This window comes from Otolemur garnettii, unplaced genomic scaffold, assembly GCF_000181295.1.
Source record: "Otolemur garnettii isolate 467f Iridium unplaced genomic scaffold, OtoGar3 scaffold00022, whole genome shotgun sequence".
Classification (NCBI taxonomy): domain Eukaryota; kingdom Metazoa; phylum Chordata; class Mammalia; order Primates; family Galagidae; genus Otolemur; species Otolemur garnettii.
The window spans coordinates 20,081,628-20,095,061 of NW_003852417.1; the positions used below are offsets into that span (position 1 = coordinate 20,081,628).

Consider the following 13,434-nt stretch of genomic DNA (forward strand, 5'->3'; position numbering starts at 1 on the left):
GAGTGGGAGCTAAGGAGAGCTGCAAGTTAGTAGGTCAAGTTCCCCTCTGTGAGGGGAAAGTGGAAGGATGTTTTGGGAGTCTAATTAAAGGTAAGAGGAGGAGAGAGTAGGGGTGTTGGCAGCTGGATTAGATCAACACAGGAATCAAGAAAGGCTGAGAGTTAGTCCTTGGGCAGCTTTTCAGGGGACAGAAATGAAAACATTTTCTTGAAGACAAAGCAAGACTAACATCTAGTTAATAAGTTGACAACTGATGAATTTAGTGGCAAAAGTGTAAACGTATTTTTCTTATACTTTTCACTAAACCAGGATTTCACATTATAAGTAGAAATTAGAGATTCATCATTGATCTTGTATATATATATAAATTATTATTATTATTTTTTGAGACAGAGACTCACTGTTGCTCCACGTTATAGTGCCATGGCATCAGCCTAGCTCACAGCAACCTCAAACTCCTGGGCTCAAGCCATCCTCCTGCCTCAGCCTCCCAAGTAGTACTACAGGAAACTGCCACAATGCCTGGCTACTTTTTTTCTATTTTTAGTAGAGATAGGGTCTCGTTCTTGCTCAGGCTGGTCTTGAATTCCTAAGCTCAATCAATCCACCTGCCTCGCCTCCCAGAGTGCTGGGATTACAGGCGTGAGTCGCAATGCCTGGCCAATTGTTTGGACATAGACACATCTTTTAAAGGAAAAAGAGTGCAGGTAGGCAGCCTGCTGAACACCTGCTTCTCCAGGCTGCCACATCGGAAGATCCCTCATGTGCCCAGGCACCAAAGCCCGGTTGAGGGAACTCCTTGTCTTGCTGGTGTGGGGTCTGGAAAGCCTGGCTCAGCTTCTCTGGGCCCAGGCTTGATAACCACCAGGAGCATACTGGGTTTGGAGACTGATCCTGAGAGAATCTCCATGACATGGAGAGTGGCTGGGGAGCTGCACCTACAGTTTGTAGTTAGAGGCTGCAGATACCTGCTTTGAAGTTGCAAGAGCCCCATGAGAAGTCTTGGCCTGAGGACTGCTGAACAGAATGGCTTTTGAGGGGATTCAAGCTCTGGGGGAACTATGTTGAATCAGAAGTTTTTAAGGATTTAGCCAAGATGGGGTAGCCTGCCATTGGGCAATAGATAACCTTGGCCTTGGGCCCAACTGTCTTTAGGAGGAAAAGATATCCAATGCTCAGGCTTGCTTTGTTCAGTGCATGGGCAGAGGTTCCGAGGAACTGAGTGGAGGAAGGAATACCAGCTTGGTTCTCCCATTCGGGTGGGCCCTGAGTATTCCCCAGGCATAGAGGAAACTTGTTTCTTTGTACAAACTTCCAGGAGCTTCCTTTGCCCAGGCAATATAAGAATCAGCTTCCTTTTGGAGCCCCACAGTCAGACTATAGGTGGTGTTTCTTCCACAGGTTCCAATTTTAGTCTTTAGTCATACATCCCCACCCCAGATCATAGCACGGATCTTTCTTCTGCTGTTTGCAATAAGACACTACTTTGCTCGGAATTGTGAGCGGAACACTTACCCGTAGGGTCAAAGATGGGGGTCTGTCTGGGTGCATTTTCCCAAGGTGTAGGCTCCTTGTTTGGGTTTCTCTCAAACAGATTTCTTGATTTGGGTGCTGCATTCTGTGGCACCTTGTCCTCCCCATTGACTGGAATAGAAAAGCCCCATGGGCTAAGTTAGGCGAGGCTCATTTCTAGAGAGAGAAATGAAGCATACCAGGAAAGGTGAGAGAGACAGGAGTAGGCGAGGGAGGTTTGGCAGGGCTGGGGGGACAGAGCGCTGGGGCAGGTTGAACTCACTGGTGAGGTAGCAGTCCAGGCTGATGGAGATATTGTCGAAAGCCACGGTGGCTCTGGATCCTTGCCCCCACCATGCGACCATCTGTAGCCAGAACCTGCACACAGCAAGAGGAATGTGTGTGAGGGACAGATGGGCTTGGTGGTGTCTTAGGATTTGGTATCCAGCACCCGCGTGCTGATCCCTTGGCTCAGTATGTCAGCTCTCCTAATCCCAGAGCAGAGCAAGTGGACAGCTGTCAACCTCTCCCCTACCTCTGCGACACACAGTGCCTCCCCTTCCAAAGTATTGCTCCATAATGTAATGGCTGACAATTGGCCCCTAAGTCCAGTGTGGAGTATGGAGTCTGGGACCAGGATTTTCTGATCACTGGAGGAGAATACTTTTGATTTCTGGATGGTCAGGGTATTTGGAAATGAGTAGCCATCATATTCAGCTGGGGCTCCTCAGTGGGGCTAAAGTATTTATGAAAATACTGAAATGTTTCTGTACCAACCAGGGTCCCCTGAGTGCTCCCCACCACCTGTTGCTCAGGCAATCTGGCTCCTTCCCTGATGCCCCTGAGCTTCCCAATTACCAGCAACAAAAGGGTTAAGCCTTTGGTTAGGCACAGCTGGGTCTTGTCCAGCATCACGGGAAGTTGCCCAACTGGTTGTGAAATATAAAGTGATTTGATGATAACCCCAAGGAGTGTTTGTAACCAACACAGAGGGGTCATAAAGTATCCATTGAAATATAGTTTCTTTCCAGCTCTTTCATGGCCTTGCAGGGCCAGGTCCTTGGACTATGGCCAGGGAAGTCTTCACAATAAGATAAACAGAAAAATAGCCTTGATTTGTTTGTTTCCCGGGAAATCATCTCCCTGGAAGGCTATCAGTCAGCCAGCCCTTTCCTGTTTTACAGTGAGAGTTTCTTGAGAAACTTCAAAACCTTTCCCACCTTCCTGAAAGTCAATCTTCTTCTGAAGACAAAATGCCTGAATCTGCTGTATATAGCCATGGACAGGCAAATTCCTCATGGTGGAGTCTACATGCCAGCAAGGAGGGCTGACGGTTGGTTGGGTGTGGAAAGAGAAGTGCCCAGTGAGAACCCCCAAATTGTTTTCTGAGATGCGTGGGCAGCCTGAGGATGCCCTGTCCTGCCCTTGGCACTGGGGACTATGCCTGTGGGAGGCATCTCTCATTCAACCTTGATATGCACCTATCTGCATTTCCTCTATGTTTTGGGTCCTACCTTAGGTCTGTGGGGAATTCTAAGGCAATCAGATAGGAATGCTGCATTCCAGATGCCTACTGTACAGGGGAGAGAGGAGGCATGTGATCGTTAGTGTAGAATAAGGTGGGAAGAGGTCAACACCACGTGAAGGAGCAGGAAATGTGCAATGGGGGCTCAGAGGAAGGAGAAAGTCCACCAGGATGGAGAGATTGGGAGGGCTTCACAGAGTGGTATTTAAGTTGGTTTTGAAGATGGAGAAGAACTCAAAGATTTGGGCATGGGGTGGGGGAGGAGAAGAGGTCTGGAGCAGAGGAGCTGGTGGAAGGGGACATTGGTAGGATAGGCCTGTCTCCCTTGGGTGAGAGGGGTAGGGTTGAGGGTAAAGATGATGAGGACATTCAGAGGCCAAAGAGTTTCATTGAAAATGGGAACCATAGCAAGTTTCTAGCAAGACAGTGGCAAAATCAAAGACCTCTTTAAGGATAATTATGATGGGATTAGTAAGCACGGGCTGCAGACCATGGGAGGATGCAAGAGAAAGGCTGGGGTGATGGCATGAGAGGCACTTCTGCACACATGCCTCACATGACTTCATCAGCTTTCTTTCTTCAGGAGCCTTGGCAAGCTGTAACCATCATTTCTCTGGCTCTCTGCAGAGGACACAATTCATAGATGAGTTCCTGGCTTGAGCCTGGTTGCTCTGGATAAAGCCCAGGCCTGGAGTTCTCAACGGAAAACCAGGGCTCTAATACTGTTCCCTCATTAAAGCAGATGCAACATTCAGAAAATGCTGCTTCCAGGTGGCAAGAAAATAGGCTCTTAGAATAGAAGGCGTCTTGCTCCTTGGTGAGGCATTAGGAAGGCACAGCGGCTGCACCGCAGGGAGTCAGGGCCCCCAGCCCACCTTTCTCCACCCAGGCCATCATCCCCTAATCTGTCATTTGCGGGCCAAGGGGCCAGGCCTGGCACTGATTTCAATGCCTGAGGAGTGTGAGCAAGCAAATGGCATGCATGTGCCCGAGGGGCAAGGGAAACGGACTCCCCGCTAGCCCCTAAATGTGCCCTTCCAGAGAAGCTGCACTCGCTGTACTTCCTTCCTTATTACTGAGAGATCAAAGCTGTGAAGTTCTCTAACAGCCACTGGGCCTCTTAGCATGGATGGGATGATGCAGGCGGGGCTGGAATGGCTTCTAAATAGAAGAGTTTCTAAAGTGCTCTGCAAGGCGATGGCAGTGGCAGCTGCTGTATAAAGGAGTTTGATTGACACTGGGAATTGCACATATTTTAAGTCAGGAACACTCATAACAATCAGGAAGACTCGATCAGATGGCGACATGAAAACATGCCACGCTGCCTCTGTCACATCCCCAGGGGCCACACTGCTAGACTCTCCCTATAGCTCCGGACTCTGGAAGCTGCAGGATAGGAACAGGTGGGATGAAGGTGGGGCATGGCAAGGTGCAGGGGCAGGGTGAAGCAGAGGCAGTCTGGGGAGGGGCCTGGGGTGGCAGGGATGGGGCAGGGAAGGTGTCACAGGAATAATCTGGGGGAGCTGGTCAAGAGACAGGTAGGTGCCAGGGCCACCTGGGTTCAGGATTCTCTACTGTGGATGGCACCTGGTCCTGAGTCGTTTCTTGACCTCAAGGTGAGAAGGAGGTGTTCCTGGCTCCATGCACCCTCTCCCTGATAGAGATGGGCAAGCCTTCCTTAAGTCTCTTGGAGCCTTTCTGGTCTAACCACTCTTTCCTGTGGAAGGCCCCCAAAGTACAAGTCATCTGTGGCCTCAGGTTTTGAGTTCTACCACTTACCTGGCATGAACCAGGTGGCCACTCTGGGTCTGAGGGAAATTCTGGATGTGCCAGCTGGACACCCTGGGACTGAGGGAACATTCTGGCATGTGCCAAGCAAACATTGTGGGTCTTGGGAAGGCAAGGCCCCTGATACCTTACTCTGCCAAGACTTCAGGGGCCAGGTGGTTCTAATGAACACACAGGTTATTCCATTGCCCTGCCTCAAAGCTTCAGCCCTGGTAGGGAAAGGATGCTGAGTCCCTAAGGCCAGAAGAGCCTTCCCCTTCCTCTCTGTGGGCAGCCTGGTCAAGGAGAAGGGAAGCGTCAGCTGCCTGGGCGGTGGGGGGTCCTCCCACTCTCTCACCAGTCTGTATATGAAGAACATGGCAGGGAGCCTCCCCTCTTCTGTCCTTAGTAGTAGATATTTTACGTACTGCCCCCTAATACTTCATACCTGCTCTGCTTTTTCTGTTTTTCTAAAGAAGACACTTTTGATTGCATGGGTTGTCGTTGCTTTTTCTCGTTTTTTCCAGCCGGTAGAGTTTGGAGCTTGTTAAGACACACTTGGCTAGAGATCTTGGTTGGAGGCTGGCTTTGCATAGAGAACACGTCCACCCTGATTCGTCTTGTTCAGCTCTGCAGAGCGGCCCTTTGAAACTTGGCCCAGTAAAGATCTGGGAGGTGGCCATTTGGGCAGTGGGCCAGCTTTAGAGGGGCAGCATTGGAATTGGGTGCCTCCCAGATTCACCGGGAAGATCTCTGCCTGGGAAATGTGAATGCCACTCACGTACGGCTTGGAAAATGCACAGTCTCATTCAGGCAACAGACTGTTAATGGACAGTGAATATAACGCCTTATTGCCATCCTGCCAGCCTTAGGGATTGACAAACGTAATTAAGTTCACTTAATGATTTTAAGTAGCTGACAGAAAGGTGTGTGTCTGAACGTGGACTGAGGGATAGCCACACTTTGGAGGGAGAGAGCAGGGAAGAGTGGCTGGACTGGGTAAAGGCATCTGCCGTCTGGGCACCTGTCTCAGATTCCTCCTCGGCCAGGTAGTGGGCTTAGGAGGAGGCAGTGTTCTGCATCCTGTTTGCAGCTGGGGCTTGTCTGGGCTCTGGCTGCTTAGGAGAGAGCTGGCAGATACTGCCAAGGAAAAATACTTTCTCCAATTTCTCACTGTGTAGTTGATTTGCTGGGCAAAAGTCTTCTAAAATGGACTGTCAGAAAGCATGGGCGGCGGTGTGCATGTCTATTGGAATAATGTGTGTGCTGAGATAGCCCTGCCATGTCTGTCTTATTATCCAAAGGAACTGACTTCTTTCCCGGGTGAAGAGGAGGGGCTGATGGATCGCTTTGGATTCCTGGGACCAGCTCTGGCCACATCAACCCCAACCAAGGCCAGGTCTGGCTCTAGGAATGTTTGGTCCCTACACAGTGAAGTGGGGACAGGCTGGACATTCAAGGCCGGATTTGGGGGTTGGTAGCATCCCTCACACTTGGTCTCACTATCAGAAGTAATTTCTCCTGACTTGGTTTCCCATCTGGGCATAATGATGCCTGGAACACTGGGAAAAAGCCAATAATACCGCTTCCAGGACTGCCCTGGGCCCTAAAGGTCTTTCACAATGAATCAGGCCTGGTAAGGGAGCCTTTCTGGAATGTAAGAGGGAAAACAGACTTTCAGACAGGCTGAGCAAGCACTCAGAATCACTCTGACCTCTGCCATTCTCAGTTCGAGGCCTCCGGGCACTGGCTTTCTGTGTTTGCTTTCAGGGGCTGAGACGAAAGCATGTTGGCTCCCTCGTGTGCACTGGCATGTCGCCAGTTAGAAATGCTGCAGGGGCTTCCCCTGGACCAGCCGGAGGTCCATCTCTGGCAAGTTCCTGTCTTGCTTTCGTTCTCTCCATCTGTGTCTCATGGACTGTGCCGGGCTGGGCCTGGGCTTGGAGGGGAAAGGTACAAGGGAGGATCTTGCCTCCCAGAGCCCTGTCCCAGCAGGGGAGGTGCCAGACTCTAGGCTGGAATGTGCTGAGTGTGTGTGCAGGGTAGGTGGGAGGCAGACAGAGAGAGAAAGCAAGGGCAAGGAGGAGGGTAGGGACCTCTTGGGAGCATGATTTGACTTGCCTGGTCCCATATGGAGACAGCAGCAGAGGCAAGAGCTCAGGCTTCTTGAGTCTCACTTTTCCAGCGGTCCCTTTCAGAACCATCTGACTTCTTTATCTCATTTAGTCCTGTGCCCGCTCCACACTACAACAAATTCCTTGGGACAACTGGGGATGTGGAGAGCTGTCTGGAACTGGGAAGCCCCGCATTCCTTCCTTGCAGAGAGTCTGGTTGTCTGCTCCTGCATCTCAGAACACATGGACATTTCCTCTGCCCTCTGTCACCACTCACTGTGGCCTGGAAGGCTGAGATGACAACAGAGAGGGCAGCACTTCCAACGGCGAGAAGAAGACCGAGGAGTGTGGCTTCTACCTCCCTTCTCCCTCGCAAGGAACACCTTCATGAGGATGAATTAGCCGTGTGCTTGGTGGGGGCTGAGTTTCAAAAAGTAGAGTGAGAACGGGGGCCATAGACTCAGCAGGATCCCGAGAGAGTCACTAAGGTGCCATCTTGGTTTAAAGAAATCGGTGCAACATGAATATTTCCTCAGTGGAAGCCTTCCCTTAGCTAGAAAGAGTCTAATTTACTGTCCCTGTTTTATACTTTTATTACAAACCTGTGCTTCCTCAACGCTGATACAAATTACATATATCCCTCTCTGCCCTCGGGCAAAGAGTATTTGAGCACCTACTGGGAGTCTGACTGACACTTGTGCCTGTGGCTAGGAGGATGGAGCTGTGTCAGGCGTGCACCTTGTTCTTGAGCATTTTGATCAGCCATGTAATTCCTGTTATTTACTGGCCCGGGGGTTGCTGAAGTCCTTTTTAGTTCTGCACCCTATGGAGCTAGACTAGACCCTACACAAGTTGGAAGAACATTGCATTCGGGCAGCGAGAGAGAAGTTAAAAAATACTTAGAAGGACTGAACTTCTTGGAGAATGGTGGGGTTATGGACAGAAGTATCGCTTAGGAGTGGGGTGCACTGGTGGGGGCTAGGCTGAAGGTGTGGGTGGGACGCCAGCCAGGCAGCTGGAAACCTAGATGTGGGACTGAGGTGGGCACACAGATGTGTGTGAGGTCTGTGTGGAGTCCGGGGTGGGAGTCATGAGCATTGATGAGGTTCCAGAGGCAGCATAGGTAGAATTGATTCTCCCTTGTTTCAAATACCAGAAGCCCAATTATCCCCTAAATTCCAGACTTTGTAACTAGGGAGAGGAGGGCTGGGAACACAGGGCTACATTTTTGGAGGCATTTAAAAGATTAGGAAAAACATACACATTTGTTGACTTGTAAGCCAAGCTGTGGACATTATCCAGAAAGTCTTGAGCAGGTCTAGATATCCTGTTAAACTTGAAAGAGGTTCACTTTGTGCCATTTTGAGAGACTGCCTCTTGAACCAGGCTCACGGGCTGGATCTGTCTCACTGCTTTGCACTCCTGATTGTGGAAAGTTAGCAATCAAAAGCAACAACTTGTCCCACACATCACAGGAACTCAGTGTTAGAAATAGGATTTAAAGCTCAGTATTGCTAATCTACTCCTTGCTTCAATGATCTGAGATATTTTCTGAGAAAGAAACAGGGCCAGATCCTTCCAGAGTTATGAGTGTTTGATTTGCATATATCAATGCCTGGTTGCACACTGCATGCTGAGCCGCCGGTCCTATCTCTCTCCCTGTTCTTGAAGGGTGGGAGCTGCTCACCTACAGCTAGGAAAATGCACAATCTCATTCAGGTAACAGACTGTTAATGGGCAGTGAGTAAAATGCCTTATTTGCCATCCTGGCAGTCTTAGAAATTGACAGACCTAATACATTTCACCTAATGATTTTAAGTAGCTCAAGGCCACTTAAGTTGGCTCCTGGCTGCTCTGTGCCAACAGAGCCATTGGAAGGCAGCAGAGGAAGGGGCTCTCTCTGAGTTGACACAACCTAGTTGCCCATTCTTGAATCCACAGAAAACAGCTCCCACTTGCCCTGATGGTCTTCTCTGACTTGCCAGTGTCTTCTCCATTTCCATACAATCTAAAATTTCCCCCAAGGGCCAGATTACAGTAAGCCTGTTTTCTCCTTGATGGGTCCCTGACTGCTCAGGTACCTGCAGGTCGTTGCCCCATCTGAACCCTGGCCAGGGTCTGTTGGACCCTGCACAATGCTGGTGTGCCCCCTTTTACCTCTCAGAGCAGGTGTTTTCTGTCCTCACCAGCGTGCAGGTCCTGCGATCCAACAAGGGGCTGGTACAACATCCCTTCCCACCCTCTGTGCTCAGTGAGGGTTAATATGTAGTATATGTTTGCTGACAACATGACAGTCACTTCTTGATTCCCTAGTCTTCCCCCAGAGACCCAGAGCTGCCATTCTATGCCAGAGACTTCCACATGCAGTTTCACATTAAAGTTACCTGGGGAACTTAAAAAAAAAATACAGATTCCTGGTTCTAGTATGTGACCAGGATCATGATCTCTGTCTATGAAATCTAGGACTCTGAAAATAAGTGTTTTCTAGCTAATCATATTTGTTCAAGTTTATAAACCTTTATCCTACTCTGTCCTACTAGTTTTAAGCCTCTTTCAAAAGTATCTTTTTTCTCTTTCTTTCTCTCTCTCTCCTTCTTTCTTCTTCTTTCTTATTTTTGGTTTTAGAAAGGCAATGTTCATCTGGAGGGATTTCTTCTGGAAAATAAGACTTCACTGCATTGTAAAATTTGGGGAATGGAACACTTACACCTTAGAATAGATCTGGAATTCATTTTGGTCTTGAATTATGAGACTTTGTTGAGAAGAAGCCTGATCAAGGAACAGTCAGAATAGCTGAATGAGGAAGTGGTATTCTCAAGCGACACTCTTACAGACCCCCAGAGATGAGAGCTGTATTCTCTGGCTTATTCCTTGACACATCATATCATTTTTTTCCCTGGTGGCACTTCTCTCATTTGGGCACACTGCTAGACTTTATTCCCCAGCATTCTTTGTGGCAGGTGTGGCCATGTGGCAGTGTTCTAGCCTGTGGAAAGGGAGCAGAAGTGATGACTCATAGAATCATCCTGTGTGAGATCCCCTAAGTGCTTTGCCCACTGGCTGGATGAACGCAAAGGATTCCAAGGCCAGAGAATAGGGCAGACCACAGGATGGAAGTGCCTCGCATCCCTAAGTGACCAGGAGGAAGGCCTCCTACCAACCAGCACACTTTGTTTTTATTTCACAGGAGCTAGAAATGGCCTCAAGGACTGGAGGTACAGTGTTACACTAGGTAGCATCATTCACCCTCACATAGCATATAGCACATGCCGGAGCGCTCAGGTGTGTTCAATGCATCTAGTTGAGTTGGTAACTGATCCATTGGGGAGGGTCAGAGTCATGGGTAAACATCACCCTCATCAGCTGGCTGCAGGACCCTGCAGGACCCTGCAGGACTCTTCCCTGACAGATACGGCCTCCTTCCCCCTGCACACTCCTGCAAGTATAGTCTCTGGGATGAGAGGCGAATCTCAGCAAGGCAGGGTGTATTAAGGATGGTGGTCCAGTGCTCTGGGAGGAAGCAGCAGTTTTCCTGTGCTAGTGTCCGAATACACAGGCTTCAGGCTCACTGACTACTGGGTTTCTGTCCTGCTTTGGAGGCCTGGACCCTCATCTCATCTCTGGTTTTCTACCTGATAGCCTCCCTGATGAGGTCTTCAGGCGGCCCAGGCCCAGGCTTTGTAATCAGAGTTCTCTCACACCAGCTGCCGATGGTGATAATACCCACTTCCTGCTGTCACTGAGATTCATAGAAGATTATTTTTGACCATGACAGTATGATACTTGAAAGAGGGTGGGATTTTGAGCTAGAAAATTGGGCCTGAAATCCTGACTGTTCTGCTTCCTAATTGCATGCTCTGAGAAAATTCGACTACTCTGAACCACGGTTTCTCACCAACAAACTGAGGACACTACAGTCTGATTTCAGATGATGAGGCTAATCGGCATGTATGCTTTGCTCGATGGGGATGTAATCCCTCTTCTCCTGTCCTCAGACACAGCCCCAAGAGTCCTAGGGCACAGGCTCAGGGAAGAGCCACAGCCCTGCCAATGTCCCCTCAGCCTTACAGGCTGCCAGCAAAGCCAGGGATCTGCTGCCACCAGCCTGGTGAGAAGGCAGGGGAGGAAAGTCAAGGGTGCACATGAAGGGTTTTGAGCCCTCTGGGGGGAAAGACCCAGTGGTTTAGTCAACATAATTTACCCTGCTTGACCTAAAATTACCCCTGAGACCACCATTTTCTAAAGTTCAAAAAACGGCCCCAAACTAAGGTCAACAAGCATGACCAAGTCCCTGGCCCTGCAGCTCCGGGAACGGACGCTTGTGCTGCCACAGCCTGTCAGGAGCGGAGAACGCCTTTTGTCTTCTTCACCCTGGGCAGAAGGGCCAGGTTTTGCCTGAGTTTATGGACTCAGGGCAGTCTGACAACTTTTGGGGGGTAGTTCAGATGTTCCCCTCCCCACTTCACGCCCCCCAATTTGGAGCCTGTGTGCTACTCTGGGGTAAATTCCTAGCATGATGATTGAATGAAAGAACAAATGCAGACCCACCTGGGGTGACAGTCATTGCTCTCTGCTGGGTTGGCAGGGGTAGGGGAGGCACATCTGGCAGAGGATGACCCAACACTGGCAACCAGAGGGGTGCCTGCTGAGTGAGGAGCCCCAACAGCTGTGGCTTTCTTCCTGAGGCTCCTTCCCCCTAGGACTCATGATCTGTCAGGTCCCTATCTCGTCTCCCTGCTGGCCTTCCTGATTGGATGGCATTCCTCAAGACCTGGGGCTGCATTTCTTATCTAGGTGAGTACATCACCTGGTCCCCAACAGGGCAGTAAGTGTTGGTTGGTAAATGCCTGGGGGTTTTTAAAGGTTGAGAATCTTCACAAGACACTGGTGAAGTGGGAGGAAGGGAAGGAGGGCCACTCCAGAGGAGCCTCTATGTGTAAGGCCAAGTTCTTGAACGTCTGAGGGCCTCAGTCCTCTCTTTTAAAAATGAAGGATGATGTCTGCCCCAGCTGCCCAGTGGTATGGGACTGAGGGGGCACCTCAGGTAGAGAAGGGGCAAAGCACTGTGGAAGGGGCACAGGGCCACTGAGGGATGCAGACTTGGGCAGAGAGTGAGGAGGTGCAGGAGTGGTCAGTCCAGTCAGCATAGCAGGCACCGGAGGTAGGGTTGGCAGGGGACTGACACTTGCTCCTCCTCAAAGGCATTCTCCCTGCCTGGGGGAGGATGGCTGGAGGCAAAACAATTACAAATTGAAACTTTCTGTGGCAGAGGAAGACAAGCTGGGAGGGAGGAATGGATCTAGACATGGGACTGTTCTTGGCTGTGCTCACCTGGGGGTGGAGAAGGGCTCTATACAGCACAGTGCATGGCAGAGTGGTGACCTGAAACCCCATGTGGGGAGGGTCATAGTGACCTGGAAGGATAAAAGGAGACTCTAGCAGGTGGATGAGAGAAGGAATGGGCAGGCAGGGTAGGGTAGGATGGGGGGGCTCTTCAGGAGGTAGTGGTGGGAAGGGAGGTAGTGGTGGGAAGTAAAATGATGGATTTTAGGGGGTGAATGAAGCAACGGGGGGGGGGGAGTACACTAAATGGAAATGAGTAGGAGACATGACCTCAAAATAATCCAGAACCTAAATAATTTGTTAGTAACAATGGCTACCATTTCTCAAGATTTCTGCCACATACAAAGCTCTGTGCACCATTTCCTCAGACAGTACCTAGGAAGCAGATGAGCCTAAGGATTAAGGGAAAATTATTTAACCTCATTAGCCCTCAGATTCCTCATATAAAAAAGGGGATTAATTATAGAATCTATCCCCAGGGGCTGTTTTAAGGATGAAATGAGATAAGGCATGTTAAGTACTTGTTACAATGACTGGGCTCCAGTAAGCACTCAATAAATGCTTGCTCTAATCATCATCATTTCAAAGTCTTTCTTCAGTGGCTCTACGAGGAAGCCAGGATTCAGTTTACAAAAGGATGGATCAAACACCACCTCTTTCAGGGGTGGGTCTAGCCCTGCAATGTCTTGCCAGAAATCTCTGGATTTCCACTCACTGGTATCTACTACTTCTCTGCAGAGGTAAGAATAAGAAATGAGCATATCCCCTTATGCCGTTCTCATCACAGAAAGTTGCTACACATAGGGAGAGTATTGTTATTGATAGCACCTTGGATAACACGGAGGTAATTCTGTAGATGATAGAAATTGAATAAGAAAAAAAAATCTTGGCTCTCTGGAGTTTCTGGTCTAAATACATGAAGACATAATTCTTAGTTTAACCCATCTCATTTGAAAGACGCATCGTGAAACACAGTGCTGATGGTTTAGGACAAAGGATGCAAAAGGAGCAGGAAATCTAAATATCTCCAGAGGGAACATTTTTTCTTGTTAGACTATGTATACAGAGTACGGCTAAAAGCCTTTCTAATGATAGTGCTGGGGAATGGAGCCTACACAGGTGTGATAAGTTATGTACTGGTACTTTATATTTGACTGTACAATTGCAGTGATT

At 49.3% G+C, this 13,434-nt stretch overlaps 1 protein-coding gene across 1 annotated transcript in view; it reads right to left on the reverse strand.

The window, feature by feature from the left end:
- Nucleotides 1-13,434, reverse strand: part of ALK (ALK receptor tyrosine kinase) — a 701,480-nt gene that overhangs the window by 75,873 nt on the left and 612,173 nt on the right. Inside the window, exons 10-11 of the mRNA XM_003787498.2 lie at nucleotides 1,796-1,890; nucleotides 1,516-1,644 (exon numbers count right to left, since the gene is read on the reverse strand). Coding sequence (XP_003787546.1) covers nucleotides 1,516-1,644; nucleotides 1,796-1,890 — 224 coding nt within the window. The remainder of the gene's footprint in view (nucleotides 1-1,515; nucleotides 1,645-1,795; nucleotides 1,891-13,434) is intronic.